We start from the raw sequence: 26878 nt of genomic DNA, 5'->3' as shown, positions 1-26878 counted from the left end.
CAAGTCTTTTTTTTTTTTCAGACGAAAAGAAGTTATGACGTCTGGAGCGCAGTCAGAAAGAAGTTGAATACTTCAGCAGCAAAGTTCGTGCAGAGCCAAACAGATTGACGTATATGTTATTGAGGGACTATCGAAATAGAAGTTTCCCTGGGTCTTCATAGATGAAAAATTTGGAAAGACTAATACGGAAGTTAATGAAAATAATGTGCTGCTAGTCATAGAATCTACGTATAACGCTACAATTGTAATACCAAACATTTGTGCCTTGTAATCATATGTTCTAAAAATACGAGAAAAGACACCGCTAAAACCCTGCTGTTTGTGGTCTGCAGTTCGTATAGAAGGAAAACTTGATGGAAAAATTACATTGGACATAAATGCAAGCATTTTGCCAAACGATGGTAGTTAAATGTCAAAATTTTTGGAGAATAAAAGAAGCAAGGTTATCGGGTGACAGTAGTCAGTTGGAAGGGGTAATAGTTGTAGTATCTCATGTTGCTGTTTCAAACAATATGCTACCTACAATGTAATAAGACCCAAAATCATCATAATAACCTTACGGTCCCTTTGTTCTGAACAACTGAAAAAGATCATGTAACAAAGTGTTGCAGTGGCAGTTTATGGAGAATTAAACTGCATATCCCGTATAACTACATTTATGTTGAAAGGAGCATTTTGACGGTTAAATGCAAAAAATTTTAAAAGGAATAGTACTGACACTGTCATCCGAAGGCAACAGCTGCATTTCTCGTTTTTACAAATGAACACCTGCAACAATGTTACATTAATAATCTCTATAGAGCGAACGTGAGTTTCCACTTTTTACTTTGATAGAAACATCAAAAGTTACACACAGAAAGGGCCATTAAGTAAGATTTTTTAATGGACTATAGTAAGAAAAAAAGGTAGTATCTGGCTCAACAATGTTATTTCAAACTCATTAACAGCCTAACAATTTCTATGTTGGAGCTACTGGAAATTCATGTGTGAAACGTTACACGAAGCTAAATCAAGTAAAGTTTTTTGATTATGAAAACAGTCGCCAATGTTACAACATAACTAATATGGTATGAGGAAGTTAGAATTCAGTGTGAACGTCAACTTCGACGTGAGTATAACAAACAAATGTATTGGAGGTCTGCAACATCGAAAAGGCAAGAACTACATCAAAAGGCATATGACGGGCTTTATACAGCATCGATTAGTCAGATATGTTAGGAAAGTTCAAGGCGTGTGAAGACTCACTTTCTGAAAAGTAACAAACAGCCTGGTAGAGATGCTATGCACACTGTGTTCCTTAGATGTTCATAATAGTGTATTTGTTTTACTTTGTGTAGATGTCATTCATTTACATATGCATACATAAACCATTTTGGAGAAGCTGCGTCCTTGGAACGTGACTTACTTGCTGGGGGTGTGTCTTTGTTATCAACAAATATTTGCAGAGATGAATAAAATTGCCATAGTCCTTCACTAGCATCTGACTGTATGACAAGACAACAAAGTTACAAATGCATTTATCTGTTTTATTGAAGAGTAAAAGGTAACTTCTTAAAACTAGAGTTATGTCACACACAGTTAGCAAAGTTGGTTTTGAGATCAAAACAGGAAGGAAGTGGTCCACGGAACAGGCTGCTGAACATGCTGAAAGTAGTCTGATTCACTGACATATTCTTTGAAAAACGGCAAACTGGCCCGAAAAGGCATATGCCATTTGAATAAAGTGATCGTCAATGGTACAAGGGGAGATAAAAATAACAGAAGATGTGAATGTACAAAGTTCGAGCAGATGTCTCTCTAAAAAGATGTCCGAAGTTGAAACTACCAGAAAGAAAATTGCATTGGCAAGAGTTATGAAACCATTTCAGTTGAACCTTGATCTATACACCCACACCAGGAAAGATAAGTTTTAACTTGTTAAGAGTATCAAAACTATCCGATATGTTGAAGGGAAGGGTCCATCTCACATTTCATGTTATTTTGCTTTTAAACAGCCCCAGTGCAAGATCGTTACAGAAGCCTTGACCAGGTGCTTTGAAACTGAAGTGATAGTTGGCGAATAATTTTCTTCCCCGGGAAAGAAAATACAAAACTACATCTGCCAGTAGTACCAGCTTGCTCCAAGAAGCTAGTAGCTGGAAAATGCGGGTCGATCTAGAGAGGAAATTGGCGTGCCCGATGTTGTCCAACTAAATTTGCGAGCAGGTATAGGTTTATGGTGAAGGATGATATAAGTCGAGTTGACTGCCTCTTTAGAAGAAAGAACAGAGCAAAAGATGGTTATGCATCAGGAACTGGCAGAAGAGTACATAAACCGTGGATAGAAAACCGGGATGTTTTCGGTAAACGTAGAAAGAATAGAGTTTACTGCATTGACAATCTGAAGAGTATTTGAAGAATCGGGCATTATAGAATATCAAGAAATTCTGAGAGAGCGTCCATTTGGCCTTGACAACGATGAAATGAATCGCAAAGGCCATCACAGAGGAGCAGAGTCTAATATGTCCGGCCATCCAGATTGTTCCGGGATAAAACATGAGCGGGCGTCGGATCGGCATGTGGCTGGTATCTTAACATGTTTAAGTACATCTAGATTTCATTTGCAAATCAACACTTATAGCACTTCCCTTTTACCCCTTTATATCTCACAGTGCGTAGCATCGCATTAATCTAAAAGATATAATAAATTGTGAAAGATTCTTTTTTTTCGGAGGTTTTGAAGTTAAGTATATTTACTATATTATTATACCGTGGATGGTTCTGCTCGTCTCGGATTGGCATCATTCAATCCCTTCAGCAGCTAGTTTTTGACTAGCGACGTTATGTGATGTGGCCGCTTGCTTCTGAAAATATGAAGAAACATAGAAACTGGTAATGTTCTGATTATCAAAAAATGAAGGATAGAATTCCGAATAATGACATAAGCAGACTTCGACTGTACCCAACTGGGGTTTTCCTCCACCATTGAAATATGACCTCTAGTGGACAAGAAGAGGTTTATTAAGATCCAACCAAAGATGTGATTTCTAGTGTTATGACCTAGTTTTCACACCAAGATGACTAAGACTCGAACTTGAACAAGATTTCGTAAACCAGCTTTTAAGTAATTCAGTAAAACCATGTGGCCTCCATTCAGAGATTAAAAAATTCTTCCTATGAATTCCGCCACTGGACATAAATTTCATACAGAAAAAGCGTCTTGCCTTGTTTCCTGTAGACCCATTCAAAACCGGACCTCTGTTGTTAACCATGCGACGTACTTTACCCATACGGACCAATATCAATATGTGCCCTATATTTTCAAGATATAATGTAGATCAGACATAAATGTGGCATCAAGTGTTAACAATGTTTTTTCCTGTTATTTCAACTTATTTGATCTAATGACCTTTTGTTTGACACCGGATGACACAGTTTAAAGTTGACCTAGATTTCATAACCTAGTTTCTGAACCAACACGACCCAGTTTTGAACTCGGCCTAGATTTAATAACAACAAACATTTAGACAAACTTTCAGGTAGAAATTTTCCTATAATTGCGACCTAGGGACCTAGTTTTTGACCAAAACTGACCTAATTTCATTCTTAGCCTAGGTTTTGTAATGAATATCATTCTTGCCCTAGTTCTAGTGAAAGGTGTGGCCTGCATAGTGGTAACAATTAGCTTTTATGATTGGTCCCAAATGACATATTTGCTAACTTGATGCTATATATATACTATATTCTGACCAGGTTTCATGTCTAGCAGATAGAAGGGTGGCTTTTGGGCTGTAATGACATATAGTGACCTAATTTTTTATCCCAGATTACCAGGTTTCGATCCAGAACTTACTAAGTTATTGTCCAAGATTTCATGACTATTTTCTTGCCACCCAGTCAAAAATGTGTTATAAATAGTGCTAATAAGGTTTTCATATTATCTGAACAAGTGGCCTATTTTTTACCAAAGATGACCAAGTTCCAATTTTATAAAGCCAATCATTAATATTCTGCCAAAGTGCGAATGGGCTAAAACTGATACTATAACAATGTTAACACTAAAATGTTTGATGGCGGACACAAAGACAAACACCTCAAATATTCAAAGTGCAGGCCTTCAATACTTACTACGACACATATCAAAATACCAACACTGACATGAAATATTTTATAGTTTATTGTCAGATTTTTATGGGAACATAGATTAACAGTATATTATAGTACATAACAAAGTGTAAACTTAAAATAAATCATTATGTCAATTTAACTCAAAAACTTAATAATAGCCTCACTATTACTACAGCCATCTTTAACATGCAATAACCTCTTTCATGTTATACACCATGCAACCTCTTTAGAGCAACACTGTTGTGAACACTAGAACGTGTTTCTTCTGAAGATGATGTTTCTGTGGAGAAGTTAATTAACTAAGAAATGTTTCTATGCAAGGAAATACCATCTATAATGTGCTGTAAATATGTATGTAACAAATATCTGAACAAAGCAATTATATGACAAACAAGGCATTACATAGTAAAATATAAAGATGCCTCTTTATAAATAATACTTCAAAGTAACTAATGAACACTCGATTCATAACAGAATGCCATAGGATCATTAGAAAAGGTGAAACACCACCCAAACCCCTACACCCCTCCTCTTCAATTATTTATCCTACCATTCGGCACAGAGGTAAACAGTCAAAAAACAGCTTTCACCAACACACAAAAGTAAAACTCCTTTCTTCATAATCTTGTATTTTCTTTTATTATGGCTAAAGTAAAGAAAAGGAAAAACAAATTTGGAAAAACAGAAAGTCAAGTAAAACACTTGACATGACATTCTGATTCCAATTAAATAGTTTTTTTAAAGTGTAAACAAGGACAACCCAAGTTCAAATGTGTTATTTTGAATTACAAAATGTACATATTCAATTCTTTATATACGCTAATTTCATGAACATATAAACATATGGGAATATGTTGCAAAATACAACATTGGCATGTTATATCACTACACATTTCACATTATTATACAAATGGAGAGGTTCCTTGCAATATCAGAAATACAAGCATTCACCCGACCTTGAATGTTTGACCTTGATTATATAATTGAGTTGCACCATGAGAAAACCAACATAGTGCATTTGCGACCAGCTTGGATCCAGACCAGCCTGCGCATCCGCGCAGTCTGGTCACGATCCATGCTGTTCGCTAACGGTTTCTCTAATTGCAATAGGCTTTGAAAGAGAACAGTATGGATTCTGACCATACTGTGCGGATGCACAGGCTGGTCTGGATCCATGCTGGTCACAAACGCACTATGTTGGTTTCTCATGGCATGGCTCATACAATGACAAAATGTAGCATAAAAGGTAACAATCCTGTTAAGTATGAAAATCCTTAAAATATGATAGAAATGACCCACTCATGAAAAACAGATATATAAGCCACAAGGCATTTACCTTGAAAACATGCTCTTAACAACTGTGTCAAGGTACAGGATGACAATTAAATGCAGCCAAAATATCTTAACTTTCCAAATAATGTTTTGTCTACAGATTTCTTTAAAGACATTTTGAAATATGGTATATAATAGTAAATCCCCAACAAAGATATAAAAATATGATTCTTTTTTTATAATAATGTATATGCCAATGCAGTGACTTGTATCTAGCCACCTGCTACCAGTGGCAACCTGTCCTTTTTGCCTGATGATATAGTAGTTTTCATAGATTGTTCAGAAGCTTCAATGCCAACTACAAGTCAAGAGATAGAGTTTTTCTTTCATAAAATTTGCCAGAAATATTGTCATTTCTTTTTTATTTCAATTCTTGATAAATTTTACGTTAAAAGAAAAAGCTGTTTATAAGAAAAAGTCTTTCAAAATATATTCCTAAACTTAAAATAGTGCTCTTTCAATTTTAAGTTTCAATACCCCCATGCCTCAAAATTATCTATAAATTTGGAATTAACTGTTTCTTTTCTTCTGAACCTTCAGTCTGCATATCAAATAAAAGGAGTTCAGTATTCAATTCAATAAAGTTCATAAAATATCCAAAATCATTACTAAATCACATGAGAAATTATGCCCTATTTAGAATATGGGAATGTTATGAAAAATTCATGAAATACAAACTATTTCAATATCCCACATAAACGTTTGTACTAAATATCATCTATGAACAGAAACTACCATGCTTTAAGAGACTAAAAGTTACATTTAAAACTTAAACATTGTGCTGTGTACGTTAACAGTGACTAAAGAACACATGGAAATTAAGACAATGTTTTGAATCTACCAAGAATGGTCTTATACTCAGATTTGAATAATATCAAATGTTGTAATGCTATGAAAAATTCAGAAAATACATAATTTCAATGTAAATCATGCAAACTGATGTTGACAAATTAACCTTCACTAGTCAACATTCATATCACAGTAAAAACAATCCCATTACATCAGTCCTGTAGAATGGCTACAGCTGAATCCAATGAGAAGTCAACCTGTTTTAGTATTTCCAAAAGTTCTGTTTCAGGATACTGTGGAAAAATAGCAGCTAGCTGACTGACTCTTCGTGTTTCCATTGAACTAAGTTCTTCATCTGTGTCTGAATAGTGATGAGTGTCCATGGCAACTGGAAATGAACTTCCCACAGCACCTTCTGGCTGCAATCTCTCATACGACTCTGATGAAGATGTATTCGGTGTTGGCTGAGTACTTGAAGATGGTTTCGCTGAAATATATAAAGGTTCACTAATTCTGTTTGGAATTAAATATGTGCATAATAGTAAGAACAAGAACAACGTCAACATTATATGACACATACCCATTGCATGGCTTGACAGAATAAAATATAGAGTGAAAAAGGGCCAACTCAAAAGGAAAAAATCTGACGTGAAAGTCCTAAAAAATATGTTCGTGTCTACTTCATGTTCTGACCAAGTCTGGTGAACACCCTTTACAAAGTTCATCAAAAATAAAGTTCTTTCAAGGTTTTTCCTATATTTTGCTGTGATGGCCAAAAAATTCATTATCATTATAACAAGCCTCAAAATATGAAGTTATTTAACCTCTTTTATAACTCTAGCTCTAGTGTCCCTAGAAGGGACCAAGCAGAACCATCTGAACAAATTTGAAAGAAGACCTTACCATGATGTTACAAACCCAGTTCAAGTGGTTTATGAGAAGATGTTTTTAATTTTTAGTTCCAGTGGCCCCTAATAGGGGCTAAGTGACCCTATTTGAACAAGTTTAGAGAAGACCTTACAATGATGCCACAGACCAAGTTTGATGAAGATCCATCAAGCAATTCAGGAAAAGCAGTTGTTTAAAAGTATTTTATTCTAAGCTCTAGCAGTCCCTATAAAGGGCCAAGCGGCCTTAATTGAACAAAATTGATTGATGACCTTATAATAGTATTACAAATCAAATTTGATGAAGATCCATCCAGCGGTTAATTAAACACATGTTTATTTTTATGTCAAGAAGCAAATACAATTGGCCAAGTGCCCTTAATCAATAAAATGTTGTTTAGGACCTTAAAATGATGTTACAAATCAAGTTTGATGAAGATATATCAAGCAATTATGAAAAGGAGTCATTTGGGCATTCATATTTTTAGCTCTAGCCGTTCCTAACAGAGGCCAAGTGCCTCCACTTGAACAAATTTGAGAGAGAGTCATATAATGATGCTACAGACCAACTTTGATAAAGATTCATTCATCAGTTCATGAGAAGAAGTCGTTTAAAGTAGGGATGGCAACGAATATTCGAATATTCGTTCATGACACGAATATTCGAATACTGTTTCACTATTCGAATATTCGGAAAAAATATAAAATCATAAGAAATAAATAAAAACCAAATGCAAGAACCAGTATGTTCGTTTATCTAATTTACCAAAATTCGCTTTTATAGTAAATACGCGCGAAAATGGCTTCCATCGCTGTCAGACGTGTCACTTTGTATATTAGCGTGCCAAGATTGTACATCGCTATGGTGATGACATCGTTCTCTGTAGTAAATACCGCTAATGCTTACCTTTAGAAATTTTGTTGGTCCCCAATTGATGTAAATCCGTTACAGACCGCCTTGTTTTCGGTAGGTGCGAACCGCATATAATTAAAAATTATCAGAAAGCACTTGAACTAATGACTCGGATTTCAATCAAAGTCGATTTAAGATGTATTTCAGTAAAGAAAAATGCCGAAAAGTGTTGTAAACAAGTCAAATGTGATGAATATTATTTTTATGTAAAACGGATTCGTCTTTGTAATAAATGCATTTCGTATGGAAAAAATAGTAGAATCTACTCAATATTCAGACAGAGGGTAAAGTTACGCAAAATATATCTTTTATAAGACTCCCCCACCCCCACAGTTTTAATTTTACACCCCGTTTAATCGAAAATATTGTTCATGCTATTAAGTGATTCTGCTGTCAAAATGCAAGCAATGCCGCCTGTCTTTTTAAAGTATCATCCGGTAAGAAGTCGGCTACGTGTAATATGTGTGGAGAGAACCTTACTTACGGGAGGGCTACATCCCTGTAAAAACATGTTAAAATAAGTAAAACCTATTTAGATTATATGTAAATGAAGGCAAATAACAAATACTTTATATTCAAAAAGATGAACAAGCGATGAGAACGATAAGTCAGTCTGAATTCGTCAATGTCTAAATTACTTCCGGTGTAAACGAAAGTAGAATTAATGCAGATCGCTGCTAAAGTGGCAGGGGCCAGTTTCGCATTTGGCCCGGGTACGTTTTTTAAATAAAATAGACATATGTACTTTACAGGCATATATATTCAACTGGTTATTTATGATGTTTATAGAACTAAGGATTCCTGCGTGCGAGTGATTATTGTGTAAAATAAATATGTGCATGTATCGATTTTCCTAGCTCCATATAGACGGCCGGGTCTAAAACTTTACCTGAGGTAACGGAAGTCAGACGAATTGGAAACGGTCCTCCATCCATCCAGCTTCAGCTCAAATTTGCGGAAAAAGTAAACGGTTATGAGATACTTTTCTTCCCACCATTATTTTCGTCTGGCCACATGCTTTAAAAATATGCATGTGTTTTAGGTCAGTCATTTGCAGATAATATGGTACAGGTCGCGCAAGGAGTGCATTTTGGGCCATTTTTGTCTAAAAATTTAGGTCCTGAAACCTGCGTTTTACTCGTTTTTATCACAGAAGCAACAGAATCGGCAGACTGAAAATGTTACATAATGAAGTGCTATGTCTATGCGAGACATTCGCTCAACAATTGCCTTGAATTTGTCGAAATTGGATTTTTTATGATTTTTTTCGCACTGGTATCAGCGCAGAGTTGTGGAGTTTTCAAATTTACTGTCCCTTGCCCCCTAAGGGTACGATAAATTCATAAGATTTTGAGTTGATTTGTTGATCATTTGATGACCGAATATTCGTTCGGAAGGCTGACCGAATATTCGAATACCAAAATTGCTATTCGTTGCCATCCCTAGTTTAAAGGTATTTCTATTTCTGACTCTAGTGACCCTTAAAATGTGCTGATCTTACCCATTTGAACACTGTCATGACAAGACCTTATAATTATGCTACAGACCAAGTTTGATAAAGTTTCATCCATTGTTTCATGAGAAGGGTCAATTAAAAGTATTTTCATTTTTCGTGCTAGTGGCCCCTACAAGGGGGCGACTGCCACCATTTAAATAAAATTGGGACATGATCTTGAAGTTAAATGCCACAGTTGCCTATATGTATATAGGGCAAAAATTTTCCTACAAGCAGAATTTCTTTAAACTTTTTGTAGTGACTGAGAATCAAGTTTAAAACGGAACTATGTTTTAAAAATCATAGGTACCCAGGCTTGATCTTGAATTATCTGCGCTTGAAAATCAGGGAATACTAAAAAAAATCTAATTTTCAAGGGCAGATAATTCAAGATCAAGGCAAGAGAACTGTGCATTTTAATTTTTATTTCTGTTTCAGACTTCATTTGCAGTCTGTATACAAAGTTGAAAGAAATTCAGTCCATGGGAAGGACCAGGACTTTGCAGTATCATTATGTCATGTTCATAGTTAAGGACACTTGCAACAGTCTATATTGACATGGGGCAAACATTTTCTAACAGAAAGAATTTCTTCTTTAAACTTTTTAACTGACAGAGAATCAAATCAAAAACAGAAATATGAAATAAAACAAGAGGGCCATTGACCCTAAAGCACTCACCTATGTATAAGGCTTCACACACTTTTGAACCTAGGGCAATAATTGAACAATTACAATAGATATTACAAATTGATATCACACGCCAAATATCAAGGCTCTAGCTATTATTGATTCAGAGAAGAAGATTTTCAAAGTTTCTAATATAAAAGCCTACAGTAAGTACATGTCAGACACAGGGGTGTGGCCATTTTTTTTACCTTAGGGCAATAATTTGGACAAGTATGGTATACATAAAGGGAAAAGTGACCACGCCACCTGGCAGCCATGTTTTTTGACAAATCGGAATAATCTGAACAATCTTGGTAGACGGTCACACAAGAACCATTAACGTAAAATTATTTTTTAATCTGGCTTGCACTTTCACACAAAAAGATTTTTAAAGTTTCCACTTTATACATATAGGAGAGATTGCCATGACGTCATGCATTAACACCTGTTTATCTGGTGGTGGGCAAAACAAATGTTTCTACATCGATTGTGTAAGGGATCGGAATTTTTAATTTTTAATAACTTTTTCACTCATTTATGGATTTTAAAAATTCAAAAAGTTTTGAAATGCCTATGATTTTCATATTTTCTCATTTAAATATCTTTTTAAAAAGAATAATCATTTTAAATGACATATGATTTTAATAGTGGCGTAGCGATGCTCCAAACGGGCCAGCAGTTTCACACAAGAAGATTTTGAAAGTTTCCACTATATACAAATAGGGAAAAGTGACCACGCCCTCTGGCGGCCATGTCTTGAAGAATCAGAATAATTTGAACAATAATGGTAGAGGGTCATACAAGGATCATTTTTTTGTGAAATTATTCTAAAATCGGGCCAGCAGTTTCACACAAGAAGAATTTTAAAGTTTCCACTATATACATATAGGGAAAAGTGACCATGCCCTCTGTCGGCCATGTTTTTTGACGAATCAACATAATCTGAACAATCTTAGTAGTGGGTGACATAAGGACCATTTGTGTGAAATTATTTCAAAATTGGACCATCGGTTTAGGAGGAAATGTCATTTGAAGATTTTTCTATTTTCAGCTCTGGCGGCCCCTATGTGCAACCAAGTGGAACTGTTTGAGCAACTTTGGTAGAGGACCATCCATGCCAAGTTTCATCAAAATCCATTCAGTGGTTATGAGAGATGTCTTTAAAACACAATTGCTGACGACGGATGGATGCATGATGGACACAGAGTGATAACAATAGCTCACCATGAGCAAAAAAAATCTACTTTCAAGGGCAGATAATTAAAGATCAAGCCTGGGTCCCTATGATTTTTTATACATATTTCCGTTCTAAACTTGATTCTCATTCGGTACACAAAGTTTAAAGAAATTCTGCCGTAGGAAAAATTTTGCCTTATATACATATAGGCATATGTGGCATTTACCCTTAAAACAGCATGCCTCCAGATTTGGCTAAAAAATAATCTTTCCTTCAAATTGAAGTTTGGTCATATTATGAACATTAGAATATGAATTTTTGTTTCTAAAATATTTTAAGTTCCAAATCAAGAAAAAAATATGACCGAGCCGGGAATCGAACTCCGGGCCGCGGCGGCAATAAAGACATTTTCCCGTTGACGTAACCAATAGCGCTATAGCTGGAGTAGTGAATAATGACCTCAAAATATTGATATTTATAATCAAGACAGTTTACCTGGAGTAAAAGCATGACAAACGCTTTTCGATTTTCATTGTAAAAAGTAGTAAAAACAGCAAATTCTCATGTGTTTCCGTAACATAAAGTTTGTCAGTAATTAAGTTTTAAAGCCTACTTAAGAAATCTAGCATTTATTTCAAGATATCTAAAAAAAATTTATTTCTGTTGTTGTCGAATGATCTGGAGGCATGCTGCTTTAAAATTATGCTAATGACCAAGTTTGATGATGATGCATCCAGTGGTTCATGAGAAGAAGTCGTTTAAAGGTATTTATATTTTTAGCTCTAGTGGCCCCACTTTGAACAAACTTGGGAGAGGACCTTACAAATATAACTGATGTTTGAATTCAATTTGTGACCTTGACCTAAAGATCTAATCCATATGCTCTGGACATTGTCATATCACTATTTACCAACATACCAAGTTTAAAGTCAATACCTTGAATGGTTATTAAGTTATGCTACGGACACGAAATATAATGGATGGACTGATGAACAGACAGACAGACTGATGCATGCACCATCACATATATCCACCATATTAAAAGGGACATAACTCAAAAAATAATAATCTGACATGAATGTCCTGACAATAGGTGCATGTCCACTTGATGTTTATTATGATTCGAGCTTATCAAATATATGTGAACTTGATGAAAACTGTAGGAGATGAGAACAAGAGAAAGTGTGACTGACCGATGGACAATTCAACATTATATGCCTCCAGGGTCTTACACACATGGGGCATAAAAATACTTTTTCTAATATAATTATTTTTTTATTGATTACCAGACAAACTAATTACATTTAAAAAAACAACAACAACAACAGAGTTTGACATTAAAAAATAAAGCTGTTGGTAACAAAAATATATGGAAAGTATTCACACAACAAAGGATATAATCCAACAGAAAAATTTCACAAACAAATTATTAAGCATGGGATACAACAGATCTGGAATGTTCAAATTAAATGAAACCCATTCTGCTATTAATTGTTTGACAGGCTGTCGCTAAAAGTAGGTGAACATCAATGTCACCAAATATTAATACAAGAGGACCATGATGGTCCTGAATCGCTCACCTCTTCCCACATGACCCAGTTTTGGGTATGACATCGTTTTTTTTATTATTTGACATAGTGACCTAGTTTTTGAGCTCATGTGACCCAGTTTTGAACTTGACCTAGATATTATCAAGATAAAAATTCTGACCAATTTTCATGAAGATCCATCGAAAAATATAGTCTATAGAGAGGTCACAAGGTTTTTCTATTATTTGACCTATTGACCTAGTTTTCGAAGGTACGTGACCCTGTTTTCAACTTTACTTAGATATCATCAAGGTGAACACTCGCACTAATTTTTATGAAGATCTCATGAAAAATATGGCCTCTAGCGAGGTCACAAGGTTTTTCTGTTTTTATACCTACTGGCCTAGTTTTTGACCGCACGTGACCCAGTTTTGAAACTGACCTAGATATCATCAAGTTGAACATTCAGATCAATTTTCATGAAGATCCATTGAAAAATATGGCCTCTAGAGAGGTCAAAACATTTTAATAATTTTAGACCTACTGACCTAGTTTTTGACCGCAGTTGACCCAATTTCAAACTTGACCTAGATATCATCAAGATGAACATTCAGACCAACTTTCATACAGATCCCATGAAAAGTATGGCCTCTAGAGAGGTCACAAGGTTTTTGTATTATTTGACCTACTGACCTAGTTTTTGACGGCATGTGACCCAGTTTCAAACTTGACCTAGATATCATCAAGGTGAACATTCTGACCAATTTTTATGAAAATCCATTGAAAAATATGGCCTCCAGAGAGGTCACAAGGTTTTTCTATTTTTAGACCTACTGACCTAGTTTTTGACCGCACATGACCCTGTTTCGAACCTGACCTAGATATCATCAAGATGAACATTCAGACCAATTTTCATACAGATCCCATGAAAAATATGACCTTTAGAGAGGTCACAAGGTTTTTCTTTTATTTGACCTACTGACCTAGTTTTTGATGGCACATGACCCACTTTCGAACTTGACCTAGATATCATCAAGATGAACATTCAGACCAACTCTCATATAGATCCCATGAAATATATGGCCTCTAGAGAGGTCACAAAGTTTTTCTATTTTTAGACCTACTGACCTAGTTTTTGACCGCACGTGACCCAGTTTTAAAAATGACCTAGATATCATCAAGATGAACATTCAGACCAACTTTCATACAGATCCCATGAAAAATATGGCCTTTAGAGAGGTCACAAGGTTTTTCTATTATTTGACCTACTGACCTAGTTTTTGATGGCACGTGACCCAGTTTCGAACTTGACCTAGATATCATCAAGTTGAACATTCTGACCAATTTTCATGAAGATCCCATGAAAAATATGGCCTCTAGAGAGGTCACAAGGTTTTTCTATTTTTAGACCTACTGACCTAGTTTTTGAAGGCACGTGACCCAGTTTCGAACTTGACCTAGATATCATCAAGATGAACATTCTGACCAACTTTCATAAAGATCCCTTGAAAAATGTGACCTCTAGAGTGGTCACAAGCAAAAGTTTACGGACGGACGGACGGACGGACGGACGCACGGACGGACGACGGACGACGGACACCGCGCGATCACAAAAGCTCACCTTGTCACTTTATGACAGGTGAGCTAAAAACAAATTAAACATGAACTTGCATAACAAAATTGTTGCACTTTTTTCATGCTGATAATTGATGCCCTGACCTTTTAATTTTGTTTCTCTAGACTTGTATCATTTGAAAGAAAAATACATTACAACAAAGGAAAACCTGTGGGGGGGGGGAGGGGGGGGGGGCTACCACTTACTTCTTATGTTTGTAAAAACCTCCATCATATATCAGTTACAAAGAAATACTAATTTAAGAATTAGGTGGCTGTTGGAATCTAGTCCTTAATGGCAGTCTGCTTTAGCATACAAGTCATATAATAGAAAAGGGTTTAAAATTGTAAAAAGTACCTCCTGCAAGTCTTTTACTTTTATTCTCAAATCTCCTTAGGAAGGCTTCATTTGCCCTGGAAAATATAATGAACAAATACAATATAAAAACATTAACAATAAATGCATTTAATCTCGATTACGGTATAAATATTGTCATTTTCTTATAATAAATCACCTTAAAGGACCATCATTTCCCATCCTCGTCTGAGGAAAACACTTTCTTATAAAAAGTTAATTTGTATATGAATAGTGAATGTATATCTGATTATATATACACTTTATTTTGGCTAATACATAAAATACTGAGCTTACAAAGAATTATGGTTCTAAAATTACTAACACTTTTCAGCCAGTGCCTAATTATCTTTGTATTACTATAGATTATTTGAAAACCAGCATAGTGCATTTGCGACCAGCATGGATCATCTGTGCAGTCTGGTCAGGATCCATGCTGTTCGATAACAGTTTCTCTAATTGCATTAGGGTTTGAAAGCAAACAGCATGGATCTTGACCAGACTGCGCGCATGCGCAGGCTGGTCTTGATCCATGCTGGTCACAAACGCATTATGTTGGTTTTCTCATGGTGTGGCTCATTTATGTTTTCTGCAGCTGTTACACCTGTGTACAGTAAAACACCATTCACTATGGCATCAAAGACTCCAGCACTTGGAATTAGTTACTCCCCGGCCGTCTTCTGGCCATTTACCTTAAATTTCTCTTTTTGGATTGCTTGAAATTCTCTTTTACTTAAGAAATAACCAATGGAACGTATAGATATTTGTTTCTTTTTTATCAGAATTTTGAGAAGTATTTATGAATTAGTAATCTAACAGCTTGCAAACTAATTATGAAGAGAATCATCAAATTAGGCGAGTTGACCCTGTGTTACGAGTTACGAGCTTAACTTTATATGACGTCACATCGTTATGACGTCATACTTCATGTCATACACTTATGACGTCACTGCTGAATCATAATTAAGCTAATTGAATTTGCTCGTTGAGATCAAAACATGTTTAAAACGGTCCTACACATAGGTCAGTATGACTTTTTATCATATTTATGTTTCTGAAATGCTGTTTTCAACCGTTTGGCCCTGAAATAATTCGTATGTAATGGACCTGAAGTAGAATCTCTTCTGCCACAATCATATGGGGATGAAATGTAACAGCCAACCATATTTTATCGTAGATTCATGTATAGGCGATTTCACTATATGTTTATATAGCAATTGCTGCAGATCGTGTTAGAATCCAGCATTTTGCTTATCCCCTTGTGATTTCATGTTATAATTGATTTACTGTACTATAATTTAATTATACTTTTCTCTAGTTGTCCCATCTTTGTTGTCATTATACCATATTTATACAGCACTCTTTCCATGTTCAAGGTTTGGGTTATTTTCACATTTCTCTAGTAGTTACTTTTGTGTTCAACAGTGTTTGTTCACATACACTTTTCCCTGGTTGTCTAATTTGCCTTTTTACACTTTCTCTGGTTGTCAGATTTGTGTTTAACAGTTTATTTACATTATTTTCTGGTTGTCTCATCTGTGCTTAGCAATATGGTTACTTACATTTTTTCTGCAATTGTCCCCTCAATATTTGGAAGTATGCCTAACTACACTTTTTTTTTGGTTGTCCCATCTGTGATCAGTAATATGGTTACATTCACTTTTCTCTTGTTGTCCCATCTGTGTACAGCAAATATGATTACTTACAGTGTTGTCTAATCTAGCTGTTTTAAGCTTACACCTTTCTCTGGTTGTACTATCTGTGTTCAGGAATTTGGTTTCTGTCATTTTCCCCTGGTTGTCTTATGTTTAGCAGTATGATTATTTACATTTTACTCTGGTGGTCCCATCTGTGTTCAGAAATATGGTTCCTCCATTTAGCGTAGCTGAATTCAGAAATATGGTTCCTCCATTTAGCGTAGCTGAATTCAGAAATATGGTTACTCCATTTAGCGTAGCTGAATTCAGCGATATGGTTCCTTACACATTTCCCTTGTTGTCTAGTCTAGCTATGTTTAGAAATATGATTATAGTCTGTCCCACCTAATTTTGGACCTCCGATAATTTAGTTAATACTGTATATAAAACTGTCAAAAATGACATCGTTAATACCAGACGGTTAATATCTCTAGGCACCTTTTTCATTTTTTTGAAAAAATGTAAAATGAAGTTAAAAATCAAGATTTTATGTTTTTCCCCATAGACTTGCATTGTAAAAAAACGCGACGTCCATTTCAAGATGGCAGCATCCATACAAACGTCATTTGGGGGTTTGCTCACAGTTAGCGACGTTAGATATTTTTATTGTTGAATAACTGACATGGACAATTAAAACAAACTTTGTCCTATAGGTTAGAGACCACCAATTGTTTTCCCATAGACTTACATTGTAACATTATGGCGTGTATGGCCTTCCATACATCGAAACGTATATCAAATTACAAGTTTTTCAAGAACTATCTTAGTTCTACCAAAATATCGGACGAAAAACATATGAATAGTGATACTTTATTTAAGTAATTTTCGTGTGAATGAGATGACCCCCTGTTTACATCATTGACGTGGCGGGAGAAATTCGTTTGATAAAACTTTTTTTCAATACACATAAAATGTAGCAAATTTTGTCAAAATGTATAATAAAATACAATAAAAGCAGTGAAAACATATCAATTTTGAAAAAATAACCACTTCCTGGGTTTGTTTACATGACTGACCAATCAGAACGCACAGACGTAACCTAAATTATTCCCAGGTGTACGCTTACCTCATTCCCAGTAAGTTCCCTGTACTTTTTTGAATTGGTGGTCTCTGACCAAAACTTGTAATATTTTCTTGTACAGAAGACACTGAATTTTATTTCAAATTAAACAGTTATTCCCGTTTCGGGTTTTCAGCTTTTTTTCTGAAAATGTGTTTGTACTTACTCGTCAGCATTGACGTAAAATAAATACATGTCTCAAGCCAAGTGCGTATCATTGTTTCAGCCGTAGATATCGTAATAGAGGTGGGGACAGCGGAGATGCGCGCAACCCATTTAACTCATTTTCATTATGGTTACTGTTGTTTATAATCGTATCAAAGGTTTGGATTATAAACGTCTGTTAAAAGGTTGTTTTTAAATAGCATGAATACATGTTTGTGTACTGACTGGTGCTCACTATTTTTTGTGACTGTTCGATCAAGGTAAAACAGTATTCCTCAATGCAATTAATGATTTAAAATATACATATTTCAATTTGAGACAACCGCCTATGTAAGGGACTACGTTAAACAAATTAATATTTGCCTTTATTCTTTATAATAACATAATACCAGTTTTTCAATTCCATACTCGCGTCTTTATTTCTCATGCTCCGGCCGTTCAGTGAAATCCAAAGTGGCATGTTAAAACATTTTTGCGCTATTGATAAGCATGGTAGACCTATAGACAAAATAAAAATATGAGCCGCGCCATGAGAAATCCAACATAGTGCATTTGTGATCAGCATCCACGCAATCTGGTCAACTGCCTACTGCAATTAGAGAAACCGTTAGCGAACAGCATGGATCCTGACTAGATTACACAGATGCTGGTCGCAAATGCATCATGTTGGTTTTCTCATGGCGTGGCTCATAATTATGACCTTTTGAAGCTAGATAAAAGAAGCATGTTCAAGTGCGTCAGTTACTTTCATTTTCGATGAAATAAAACACTTGTTTTTTGTGAGTTTTTTTTCACCGAGACGTACGTATACGAAACATTTACTTCTATTACAAACGGGGCAGTACATAGCTATATTGAAAATACAACCAAAAACACGTTAAACGCAAACAACAACAACAACAACAACAAAACCCCCCCAAAAAAACCAGTTATTCCTTAAAAAATGATTTGTAGCAATTCAAACTTAATATAGATATTCAGTCGAAAAATTTGTACTTGCATGAACTTTAGCGTACTGTGTATAACTAGCTTATTAAATACATCTACCCATCAATTTTTAAGTCCATTACAAAAATATACTCTGGCAAAAATGACGGTATCAGTTGCCACAACTTGTAACTAACGCAACATAGTCTACACGGAATATCACTGCGGTCATGTATAAGCCGTGATATAGTCAAATGCCAAATGAATTTTATTTTAGTTAAGTTGTTATCAATATATAAATTTGTGAAGTTGTGTACTATACCATTATTCGAAAATTTACTTGCTGATAATTCTCTGTTACAATTACTAATTAATACGCCTATCCAGTAATTCAATGGCCAGATTCATTTTGTTGACTTTTTCATAGGAATTTACATTATCTAGGATGGTTTTTAATCTGAATACATTATGAGCCTGTTCGCACACATACCCCCTTAACATATTTATTTCTGTTTTGTTCAGGTGTATGAAATGGTGTCCTCTGGTGCATTTATTCGTGGGTGTACTCCCCTCATTTTAGTTTGATATACAGGTATTAAATGGTGACCTCTGATGCGTCTCTGTGTCTAAATTTTGAGAAATAATTATTCCTTTGCCAAAATACTAGGGCGAATCTTTGATGAGTATAGGTCACTTCTTAGCCAACTAGGGGGAGGGGGGCACAGGCCCCATTGGCCCAGCCCTGGATCCAGGCCTGCGCACCTTCCGTAACCGGTAACGTCAAGGTTGTTTGTTTTTGTCGGTGATAGAAAATCACTTTTTACATGTTTTCTTTAAAAGTAGCTGTATCGATATGTTATAAAGGAAACAAATTAACTATTTATCTAAGATTTAGGTCCGGGCTCAAACTTAAATGAAACTGAATCATTCCCGCCTTTGATTTAAATTTTATCCACGTAGTCTGACTGCCACAGTCGACAGCTAATTTGCTTTATCATCTTTAAATTTGGGACTCAGTTAGCTTCAATATTTACTCAATTAATTATTGTTGGGGTAGCTATGAGTAAGAGAGCCAACATGTGCTGCCTATGCACTTGATCGCTCGAGATATTTAGTGACGTCATATATTGTATGACATAATTGGAATTTAGCGTTTGAAAAGTTATTGTGTCATGGCGAGCTTGTTAAATGTGTAGAAGGCTATATTCTAAGGAGGCTGAAGCAGTTGACGTCTTTGTATTGTACAGGTTCTTCCTGGATTATGCATTTGGAAAATACTGTGATTAAAGATATTGTTTCAAATGCATAGTTCAGTTATTTGCCTGAAATTCTTCGAAAGACTGCCGCAGACTGACTGGATCAATTTTCGGATGATCATGGATTTTCAGTGTAAAACTTTGAAAATTGTGCATTGAACTGGACATCGTTTGGAAGGATTTAAAAATTAAGGATAAATGGAATAATGATTACCGGTAAAGGAATTTATAACTAAATACATTACATGATGGCCGGATTCTTTCGTGCAAAGTAAGTTCTTTTTCTATTTTTCATTTTTACATCATGACATTTTTTATTTTTTCAAAATTTCGTTTGTATACTACCAGTAGATCTTAATTGTAAATTCTATTTCAAACCCATTCTGTTTCTTACGGGAAGAAAAATAGCTAAGTGTAAAAAATAAGTGTGAAACGTCCCCACGGAATAACACGTGAAATTTCCCAAAAATCTGCAAAATAGAGAATATTTGGCAATGGCGACCAGAAATAAACAACAGCAAATTCCCATAGAGAAACTGAAATTTAGTCGTACGGGAAAACCAGACGATTGTTTAAAAAATCCTTGAAATTCTCGAGGGTGACTTTTTTTTATTCACAAAAACATGTTTTATGTTCCTTGATCCCGTTTCATTTCTTCATATCAGCCCAAAGTTGAGGTCCAAAATTAGGTGGGACAGACTATAGTTACTTCTTTCTCTGGTTGTCCTTTCTGTGTTCAGTACTAAGGTCATTTACATTTTACTCTGGCTGTCAAATCTATGTTCAATAACATGATTACTTACACTTTTCTCTGGTTGTTTCATTTGTGTTTGTGTTCAGTATTATGGTTACTTACACTTTTCTCTTGTTGTTCAATCCATGATTAGCAGGTTTTTTTTTACTTAATATACTGTTCTCTGGTTGTTCCATCTATGTTTAGCAGTATGGTTACTTATATTTTTCTCCAGCTGTCCAATCTGTGCAGCATATAGTTACTTACACTTTCCTCTGACTGTCCAATCTGTGTTCAGCAATACAGTCACTTACGCTTTCCTCTGACAGTTCAAGCTGTGTTCAGCAATACAGTTACTTACACTTTCCTCTGGCTGTCCAATCTGTGTTCAGCAATACAGTCACTTACACTTTCCTCTGGCTGTCCAATCTGTGTTCAGCAATGCAGTTAATTACACTTTCCTCTGACTGTCCAATCTGTGTTCAGCAATGCAGTTAATTACACTTTCCTCTGACAGTTCAATCTGTGTTCAGCAATACAGTCACTTTCACCTTCCTCTGGCTGTCCAACCTGTGTTCAGCAATACAGTCACTTACACTTCCTCTGACTGTCCAATCTGTGTTCAGCAATGCAGTTAATTACACTTTCCTCTGACAATTCAATCTGTGTTCAGCAATACAGTCACTTACACTTTCCTCTGGCTGTCCAATCTGTGTTCAGCAATACAGTCACTTACATTTCCTCTGACTGTCCAATCTGTGTTCAGCAATGCAGTTAATTACACTTTCCTCTGACTGTCCAATCTGTGTTCAGCAATACAGTCACTTACACTTTCCTCTGGTTGTCCAATCTGTGTTCAGCAATGTAGTTACTTACACTTTCCTCTGGCTGTCCAATCTGTGTTCAGCAACACAGCCACTTACACCTTCCCCCGACTGTCCAATCTGTGTTCAGTAATGCAGTTAATTGCACTTTCCTCTGACTGTCCAATCTGTGTTCAGCAATACAGCTACTTACACTTTCCTCTGACTGTCCTATCTGTGTTCTGCAATACAGTCACTTACACCCTCCTCTGGCTGTCCATTCTTTGATCAGCAATACAGTTACTTACACTTTCCTCTGACTGTCCAATCTGTGTTCAGCAATACAGTCACTTACACCTTCCTTTCACTGTCCAATCTGTGTTCAGCAATACAGTTACTTACACTTTCTTTGACTGTCCAACTGGTGTTCAGCAATACAGTCACTTACACCTCCCTCTGGCTGTCCATTCTTTGATCAGCAATGCAGTTAATTACACTTTCCTCTGACTGTCCAATCTGTGTTCAGCAATACAGCTACATACACTTTCATCTGACCGTCCAATCTGTGTTATGCAATACAGTCACTTACACCCTCCTCTGGCTGTCCATTCTTTGATCAGCAATACAGTTACTTACACTTTCCTCTGACTGTCCAGTCTGTGTTCAGCAATACATTCACATACACCTTCCTTTCACTGTCCAATCTGTGTTCAGCAGTACAGTTACTTACACTTTCCTCTGACTGTCCAATCGGTGTTCAGCAATACAGTTACTTACATTTTCCTCTGACTGTCCAATTTGTGATCAGCAATACAGCTACTTACACTTTCCTCTGACTGTCCAATCTGTGTTCAGCAATACAGCTACTTACACTTTCCTCTGACTGTCCAATCTGTGTTCAGCAATACAGTCACTTACATCTTCCTCTGGCTGTCCATTCTTTGATCAGCAATGCAGTTAATTACACTTTCCTCTGACTGCCCAATCTGTGTTCAGCAATACAGCTACTTACACTTTCCTCTGACTGTCCAATCTGTGTTCAGCAATACAGCTACTTACACTTACCTCTGACTGTCCAATCTGTGTTCAGCAATACAGTCACTCACACCTTACTCTGGCTATCCATTCTTTGATCAGCAATACAGTCACTTACACCTTCCTCTGGCTGTCCATTCTTTGATCACCAATGCAGTTAATTACACTTTCCTTTGACTGTCCAATTTTTTTGTTTGTTTTGGGTTTATCGCCGTTTTTCATCAGTATTTCAGTCATATAACGGCGGGCAGTTAACCTAACCAGTGTTCCTGGATTCTGCACCAGTACAAACCTGTTCTCCGCAAGTAACTGCCAACTTCCCCACATGAATCAGAGGTGGAGGACTAATGATTTCAGACACAATGTCGTTTATCAAATAGTCACATTTGTGTTCAGCAATATAGCTACTTACACTTTCCTCTGACTGTCCAATCTGTGTTCAGCAATACAGCTACTTACACTTACCTCTGACTGTCCAATCTGTGTTCAGCAGTACAGTCACTTACACCTTCCTCTGGCTGTCCATTCTTTGATCAGCAATACAGCTACTTACACTTTCCTCTGACTGTCCAATCTGTGTTAATCAATACAGCTACTTACATGATCCTCTGACAGTCCATTCTTTGATCAGCAATACAGTTACTTACACTTTCCTCTGACTGTCCAATCTGTGTTCAGCAATATGGTTACTTACACTTTTCTCTGGTTGTCCCATCTGTGTTCAGCAGCTTTCGCTTCCTCTTTCTTTCTCTTCTCATTTTGTTCTGCCTAATGAACATCAAATGCATCAATACATGCTACCGAGCTAATTTAATTATCATAAATCTCAACAAGACTGCCCACCAGGACTACTACTCATGAATTTTTCCAACATTTCTTTATTTTGTTTTAAACTTGGTTTACACACTCAAAATCACACTGCATGAAGTAGAAATCAAATGACTACAATAGTAATAAATTAGTGAAAACTTATGCTAAACAACCTAATAGGTCTGAAGTACTCATCAGTACAAAAACAGTGATAACTACAGTTTATGGAAGATATTCAGTGCAATTATCTTTTCCTCTTCCTAACTGTTTTTGATAAAGGCTTTAACATTACTGTGATCAGCATGTCAAAAAAACATGTAGCAGTATTCATGCTTTTAAATCTTTTGGCCTCAATGGCAATTAGGTGACAAAACAAAACTGAAAACCAGTGAAAAGCAATGTTGGATGTAGTACAATACAAACAAAATAATTACAGAAAATGCCAACTGTAAATCCCTGAAACTATTAACTGTAATGAAATAATATTTCACTAATACATTGAAAGCATTAATATTTGTGCAGAACTAACTTTCATGGATATCATGGTTGAGTCAAAATATAATAATTGATCCCAACAAACCATTCATTTTATCACTCTTTGTGATGTTTCGGCCAAGGGCCTTTATCAAATCACATGGACAAGTCTTAGATTACATATTCTGCAATTATTTTGACTTTCGTGATCCCATACAGCCTAACTTATCTTATGTATCTTTTAGCCAGAATAATTGCAAGGAGTGATAATACATGTAGAAACTATTAAAAACAATCCATACGGATATTAATTAAATATATTTGCATTCATTTTATGTTCAAAGGTCAAAATCCATGAACTTGTATCCGCTTAAAATAGCTATTTTGGTAAAAACCTCAAAATTTTATGCCCACAAAGTGAAATTGTTTTGCAAGTTAAATGTACAAGCTGTAAATAAACCTTTCTCCTCTGTTCTTCTTTCTTCTTCTGTATTTCTTCTTCTTCCTTCTGTTTGAAATAGGATTTTTTCTCCTCTTTCTTCAGCTACAATTTAAGAACTGTAACTTACAGATAGTAGTAGATAACAAGTAGTTTCTCAAAAATAAATGTATGCACTTTTTAAACTGTATATTAGAAATGAAGTTATTCGGATCTATCTCACCATTATGTTTCAATAATTAAAAGCACTTAATATCGCATATACTTACTGCTTCAATGCTCAATGACTGTTCTCTTGGCCACACTTCAACTGGATATTACACTGTAAGTTGGCTCTTGGTGAGAACTTTGGGGGAAGGGGGTTAACCCAAAGAAGTAATGATAAAAATATGAGCTATTACTGGCTGCTTTCTGGTGAAATCAAGATGTTTCCCAGATCAAAAACATACAAAAACAAGATTCATATGTTCTTGCAAAAGTTTCAGATCCATTTTATTTCAAAGATCTTTGATTAAGCATATGCCATCATACGTAACACTTTTTGGGAATATCAATCAGAAAAAAAATTATACATAATTTAAACATATCCATTTCTGCCCTCCTCTGTTAGATATATTAAAGTAATGTTGAAAGAATGTTACCAGCTTTTGTGTTTTAGAAGGACTTTCCTGAATCAGTTTTCTTCTTGCTTCAGCTTGTGTCAACTGCCCTCCACCTAATTAAAAATGCATTAATTTATTTGTGTTGATATTGCAAATTTTAATTCATTTCTTATCTCTTCATGCCTAGGTAAAAAGACTGCAATTTCTGTTAATATAATGTCAGTGCATTATCAATTTATATTTAACAATGACTACAGGACAAAGGAAACTTTTATCAAACAAACACTGCCACTCAGAATCATTTGGATACTAGCACAAAATATTTGAGACAACATAAATCCATTTCAGTAAAGCATGAAAAAAAAGATTTACAGGCATAATTATACTGTATAAGTGGATATATGCACAGGTCAAAAAGTTCGAAACTGGCTGATACCAGACGTTTCGCAAGCGGAAATATTCACAATCCACTGAAAACTGAAGTTCCAAAGATAAGTTTAGCTGGGCTGTTATTTTTACAAATTCCATGAATTTGTGAAATTCGCAAACATTTCTACATCGCAAACTTTTCCACTTATACAGTAATTCTGAAGCCATTGGAAACTAGAGAATGCACTTGGGAAAAGCATGTCTTCCCATACTGCATCATTTAAATGGGAGGATGAGCTTATATGAAATATCTGACCATAGCACAAAGAGATGTTGGCATTGAACTACCATGACTAAAAATTACATTCTACAAGTCATTTCTTTTCATTTGAAAACATGATGTGAAAATTATTTGAAAATGCTTTTATGGCAAACATACGAGGATTGTCCAAATATGAATGCATCTAAGCACATAAAAATGCATCCTTGATAGATTTCAATGAAAATTTTATTTGGTCTCCTCTAAGTATTCACCTCCAACAGATATGCAAAGTTTCAGTCTTCTAATCCAATCCTTGAAGGCATTTTCATAGTCTTTTCTAGGTATACTATGAAGACGCTGGAATATTGCAGAACCGAGGTGTTTGCGCTGTATAAATTTTCGAACAGAAAGGTATTTTTTGAGCCTTGGGAACAAAAAGAAGTCACACGGGGCAAGGTCAGGCGAATAAGGAGGGCGAGGGAGCACAACAACCTTTTCCTGCTTCAGAAAGTCTTGTACAATAGACGCCTTGTGCGATGACATATTGTCATGTAGCAATCTGACAGTGGCCAAACCAGTTGCGGGTCTTCGATTTTTGAAATATTTCTTCAGTTTTCGAAGAACTTTAGTCTTGTAAAACTTCACATTTATGGATTTGCCTTTAGGTACAGATAACTCGCCAATAGCGGGTCACTATCAACACTTTTAGCATGTGGTGAAGAATGTTTAGACTTTCATGACATCTAAACTTACTAACAATTAAAACTATTGCTCACATTCATTTAAATGTTTGATTTATTTGAATCTATCTTTTATGTCTGAAGTTATGATGAAATATTTAAACCTGTTCGATTCACCAATAGGGGGTCACTTTTGCCAATAGAGGGTCACCTAGTTTAACATATTTTCTATCCATTTAAAACAGTCTTTTTTCTGACAAAACAGGACTGTGGTATTGGAAATAAACATTTCAAGGCAGAATATAATGAGAATCAGTATGTTTACATTTCAAACGGGAGATACTAGGTAAAAGGAATATAGCGCTAGTTTTCACAGTTGTATTTCTAAGCATAATTAGCACCAACTATATCTAAAACAAAAATCAAGTATTGATGCACAGAACCTTATTCATTTATCTAAATTTGCCAGTTCAAACCATTATTACATCAAATCAACCATTGATTTGTATTTTTAAGCAGAATAAACAATCTTTTGATTATCCCTGATATGGGTGACCCTTTATTGGCTAAATGGCCGCCTCTGCTTGATGGCACTTTTTTTCATCAAAGTCAATCTAAAATTCATAATCATATTACTCCTATGAAAGTGTATGTTTCACTCTTCAAAATGGTACCAAATTTGTGTGGTTTTATCTAAGAAA

The 26878-nt window shown here is 35.5% G+C and overlaps 1 protein-coding gene across 1 annotated transcript in view; it reads right to left on the bottom strand.

Moving 5' to 3' along the window:
* Window positions 1-4138: 4138 nt before the first annotated feature.
* LOC123554343 (trichohyalin-like) overlaps window positions 4139-26878 on the bottom strand; it is a 37612-nt gene continuing 14872 nt past the window's right edge. The window contains exons 4-8 of the mRNA XM_045344424.2: window positions 24906-24979; window positions 24286-24369; window positions 23236-23309; window positions 14869-14924; window positions 4139-6715 (exon numbers count right to left, since the gene is read on the bottom strand). Of these exons, the coding sequence (XP_045200359.1) occupies window positions 6441-6715; window positions 14869-14924; window positions 23236-23309; window positions 24286-24369; window positions 24906-24979 (563 nt within the window). The 3' untranslated portion in view covers window positions 4139-6440. The remainder of the gene's footprint in view (window positions 6716-14868; window positions 14925-23235; window positions 23310-24285; window positions 24370-24905; window positions 24980-26878) is intronic.

Source organism: Mercenaria mercenaria, chromosome 7 (assembly GCF_021730395.1).
Source record: "Mercenaria mercenaria strain notata chromosome 7, MADL_Memer_1, whole genome shotgun sequence".
Classification (NCBI taxonomy): domain Eukaryota; kingdom Metazoa; phylum Mollusca; class Bivalvia; order Venerida; family Veneridae; genus Mercenaria; species Mercenaria mercenaria.
The sequence above is the reverse complement of the archived record's forward strand: the minus strand, read 5'-3'. Positions and strand labels throughout refer to the sequence as shown.